General features: G+C 44.2%; 1 protein-coding gene across 3 annotated transcripts in view; it reads right to left on the reverse strand.

Annotated features, from left to right (window-relative positions):
• NGRN (neugrin, neurite outgrowth associated) overlaps positions 1-3,983 on the reverse strand; it is a 13,416-nt gene continuing 9,433 nt past the window's right edge. For all 3 annotated transcript variants that reach the window (XM_011948290.1, XM_011948292.1, XM_011948291.1), the window contains one exon: positions 1-1,019. In XM_011948290.1, coding sequence (XP_011803680.1) covers positions 419-1,019 — 601 coding nt within the window. In that variant the 3' untranslated portion in view covers positions 1-418. The remainder of the gene's footprint in view (positions 1,020-3,983) is intronic.

Consider the following 3,983-nt stretch of genomic DNA (forward strand, 5'->3'; position numbering starts at 1 on the left):
GACTGCTACATTTTACTTTATTTTGCTTGTAAGGAAAACAATTGACTAAGTTGTCCCAAAAATGTTAGTGTTCACTGATCAAGAAGGAAATGAGGTCAGAAGGCAAACTTTTCACTTCCTCTCAAACATAAATTGCAAGTATCACAGAAAATTGTAACAACACATGCAACATGGTTGGTTTTCAACATACAGAGAGTCCAAGCAAGAAGAGTGAGTACTGAAGATCTACAGAGGTCAGACTGGGGGCACTACTACAGGAAGTCTGAATCTATCCACGCAGTTTTTTCCTCCCACAGTCCAGGCTCAACACTTCTTCTATTCCAAGGTGGCTTCTCCATATGTAGAAATCCAGGCTGTTCCATATATATTACTTGCCCAGCTGTGTTTCATGAGGCATCTCCACAAGCCAAGCCCCGACTCAAATTCTGTACAGGAAGTTCCCGTTGCTGTCAAAGAACTGTCGGCCCCTCTGCACTACCTTGCTGCTGAAGTTACCTGGCTCCTCTGCCTTCAACTCCTCCAGCTTCTGATCACTTGGCAATGCACCACTGCCAGTTCTTCTGGTGCTCTCAGAATCACTGGAGTACTTCTGTAGCTCTCTTGGATGACCTAGGGGTACAGCAACAGGCACAAAGCTCTCCTCCAGGTGCTGGATTTCTTTATTTCTTCCCTTCCATCTCCTTGGTGTATTTGTCCTGTGAGTGTCTGACTCTATCACTTTCAAAGCTGTGCTGTGATTCGCGTCTTTGGATGAGGCTTTGTGCCCTGGCATAAGCAAAGAGCCTGATACAGAGTGGCCTGCAGGGAGCAGCTTTGAGGTATTTCCAGCGCCCCGGAGCGGCTGGAGAGAGTGGGCAAGCCCAGCTTTCTTGAGGACTTTTTGATCCTGCTTCAGCTTCTGCTCCAATGTGGGTACAAACTTGCTTTTTAAAACTCTTCGGATCACATCAGTGCTGACATTAAAGCCTTCAGCCAACCTGGGAACTGACCAGGACTCTGGAAATTCCTCACGTAAATACCTATGGGAAGAAGGAGCAGATTTGCAAGTTGTAAAGAAGGCTCCTATCAGAACATCTAACTTGCAATACGTATTATAAAGAAGAGGGGTTGAGGCCTGGCATGGTGGCTCACACCTGTAATCCCAGAACTTTGAGAGGCCGAGATAGGCGGATCGCTTGAGCCCAGGAGTTCGAGACCAGCCTGGCCAATGTGGTGAAACCCAATCTCTACTAAAAATACAAAAATTAGCTAGGTGTGGTGGCTCACGCCTGTAATCTCAGCTACTTGGGAGACTGAGGCACAAGAATCGCTTGAACCTGGGAAGTGAAGATTGTAGTGAGCCGAGATTGCACCACTGCACTCCAGCCTGGGCAACAGAGTGAGAATCTCTCAAAAAAACAAAAAAACAGGGCTTGAAAAACCACAAATGTAGTCCCTATCTTGTGCTAGCTAAATGGCTGTGTTGCATTCCTGTGTGTCAAGAGCAACACTTGACCACTGTCAGTCAGGTCACTTCATTTCATATCAACTCAGCTCCTCTCACTGACATCTAATACCACATTAGGTCCTGGGGATGCAGGATAACTGACCTTCCCTTTACATAGTTTGGGAGTGGGGACAGACACAATGAATGACATTATGGTAAAGGTATAGCACAGGATGCAAAGACAGCACCCCAGGAGGGAGACTCAGATATAGGGAATAAGAACACTTACAGCCAGACCCAGGAATTGCTTCATGAAGTCCAAGCTTGAGTGGGTCTGAAAGGATGAAAGGAGTAATAAGCTGGCAGAAGGGAGTAGAGAAGGAGAGATAAAAGGTAATGATGATAAAGTGAACACTTGTGAAATGCAAAGTGGCACATCACCTTTGTTGGGAATAGCTCAACTGACAGTGAGGGTAAGAGGTAGATCACACTTAGGCGTCTGGAGTTTATCCCAAGGCAAGAGCAAGTCAAGGAAAAATTTTAAGCAGTGGAATGACATGGATAAATTTTCATTTTGAAGTTCAACCTACAGCCTGGCACAGTGGCTCACTCCCAGCACTCTGAGAGGCTGACACAGGGTGATTGCTTGAGCCCAGGAGTTCGAGACCAGCCTGGGAAACACAGTGAGATCCCATCTCTATTAAAAAAAGAAAAAAAGGAGTTCAACCTAGTGGTAGTTTTTCACTGACAAAAGTATAGGCAGAAAGATTGGTCAAGAGGCTGTTACAGTAATCCAGACAGTCTCAAGTGAGACAGTCAATGGAGCATAGGAGGAAAGTGAGTTGAGAAATATTTTAGAAAAGTTAAATAGTACAACTTGGTACTAAGAGACTAAATACTGGGGAAAGAAGCATCAAGGTCAAGATTCAGGATTTCAGCTTGGGTAATTAGTAGGTTATAGGAAAAACAGGAACAGGATGAAGTCGTCAGGGAACAACGATGAATTCTATTTTGTACATGTTGAGTTTGAGGAAACTGTAATATCCAAAACAGAGATGTCTGGTACACAGTTGAATATATGCCTTTAGAGTTCAGGAAGAAAAACATGAACTGGAGATGACAGATTTGGAAGTCACAAGCCAATAGCAGGGGTGACTGAGTGGCTAGCATCAGGCAGGGAAATAGGCAGAGTGAGCTAAAATGACAAGGACACAACTCTAAGAAATAACAAAATTTAAGATATAGGAAGTAGAAGAGGAGCCCGGAAAGAAACTGAGAAAAGCAGCCCTACAAACAAAGAAAAAAAAAAAAATCAGAAGGGAATGGTACCCTGGAGTCAAGGGAGAAGAGAATTTTAAGAAAGCAGTTCACCATGGCACATGTACACCTATGTAACAAACCTGTACATTCTGCACATGTACCCCAGAACTTAAAGTAAAAATAAAAAAATAAAAATAAAGGCTGGGTATGGTGGCTCACACCCGCCTGTAATCCCAGCACTTTGGGAGGCTGAGGCAGGCAGATCACTTGAGGTCAGGAGTTCAAGACCAGCCTGGCCAACATGGTGAAACCCCATCTCTACTAAAAATACAAAAAGAAAAAGAAAAAAAATTAGCTCGGCATAGTGGTGTGCACCTGTAATTTCATCTACTCAGAAGGCTGAGGCACGAGAATCGCTTGAACCCAGGAGGCGGAGGTTGCAGTAAGCCAAGATCATGCCACTGCACTCCAGCCTGGCGACAAGAGTGAGACTCCGACTCAAAAAACAACAACAACAACAAAAAAAAAAACGAAAAGAGAATCAGTGGCAATAAATAAATAAATAGAGAGAAAAGAAAGCAGTTTCAGTTGGGTGCAGTAGCTCACACCTGTAATCCTAACACTTTGGGAGACCAAGGCAGGCAGATCGCTTGAGCTCAGGAGTTGGAGACCAGGTTGGGCAACATGGCAAAATCCTGTCTTTAATTTTTTTTTTTTTAAATTTAAAAGGCAGTTTTTACAAGGGCAAATGCTGCTGAATTATTAAGGAGGCTAAAGACTACAAAGTGTCATTTGAGCCTAGGACTGAGGAAGTCACTGATGGATTTAAGGAGAGCAGTTTTATTGCAGTGATACAAACAAAAAACCAAGGGTAGGTACCCTGGGAACCAACTGGGAACAAAAGAATGAGAGAGAGCTTTAGGTTGAGGACAGAGGTCCCTGAGTAAGCAGGGAGAAATATGACCTAAAGCATACAGAGAATTGGTCCCAGACAAGTGAAGGGCTCATTTCCTTTGAGATGGGAGTAGAGCATAAGTTTGAGAGTAGTGGGCAAAGAGGAAGACCAGGAAGCTCAAAGTTCTTACTTATTGGACTGTTTTTTTCTCTTAAAAGGACATTTATTGACCACAAAAAAGGGAGATAAGTAAGAAGGTGGAAGGTTTGAAAAAGCTATTGTTGAAGACAGGAGATAGAGGCCGGCATGGTGGCTCATGCCTGTAATCCCAGCACTTTGGGAGGCTGAGGTGGGTGGATCACCTGAGGTCAGGAGTTTGAGACCAGCCTGGCCAACATGGTG

The sequence above is a fragment of the Colobus angolensis genome, unplaced genomic scaffold (assembly GCF_000951035.1).
Source record: "Colobus angolensis palliatus isolate OR3802 unplaced genomic scaffold, Cang.pa_1.0 Scaffold278, whole genome shotgun sequence".
NCBI classification, from domain to species: Eukaryota; Metazoa; Chordata; class Mammalia; order Primates; family Cercopithecidae; genus Colobus; species Colobus angolensis.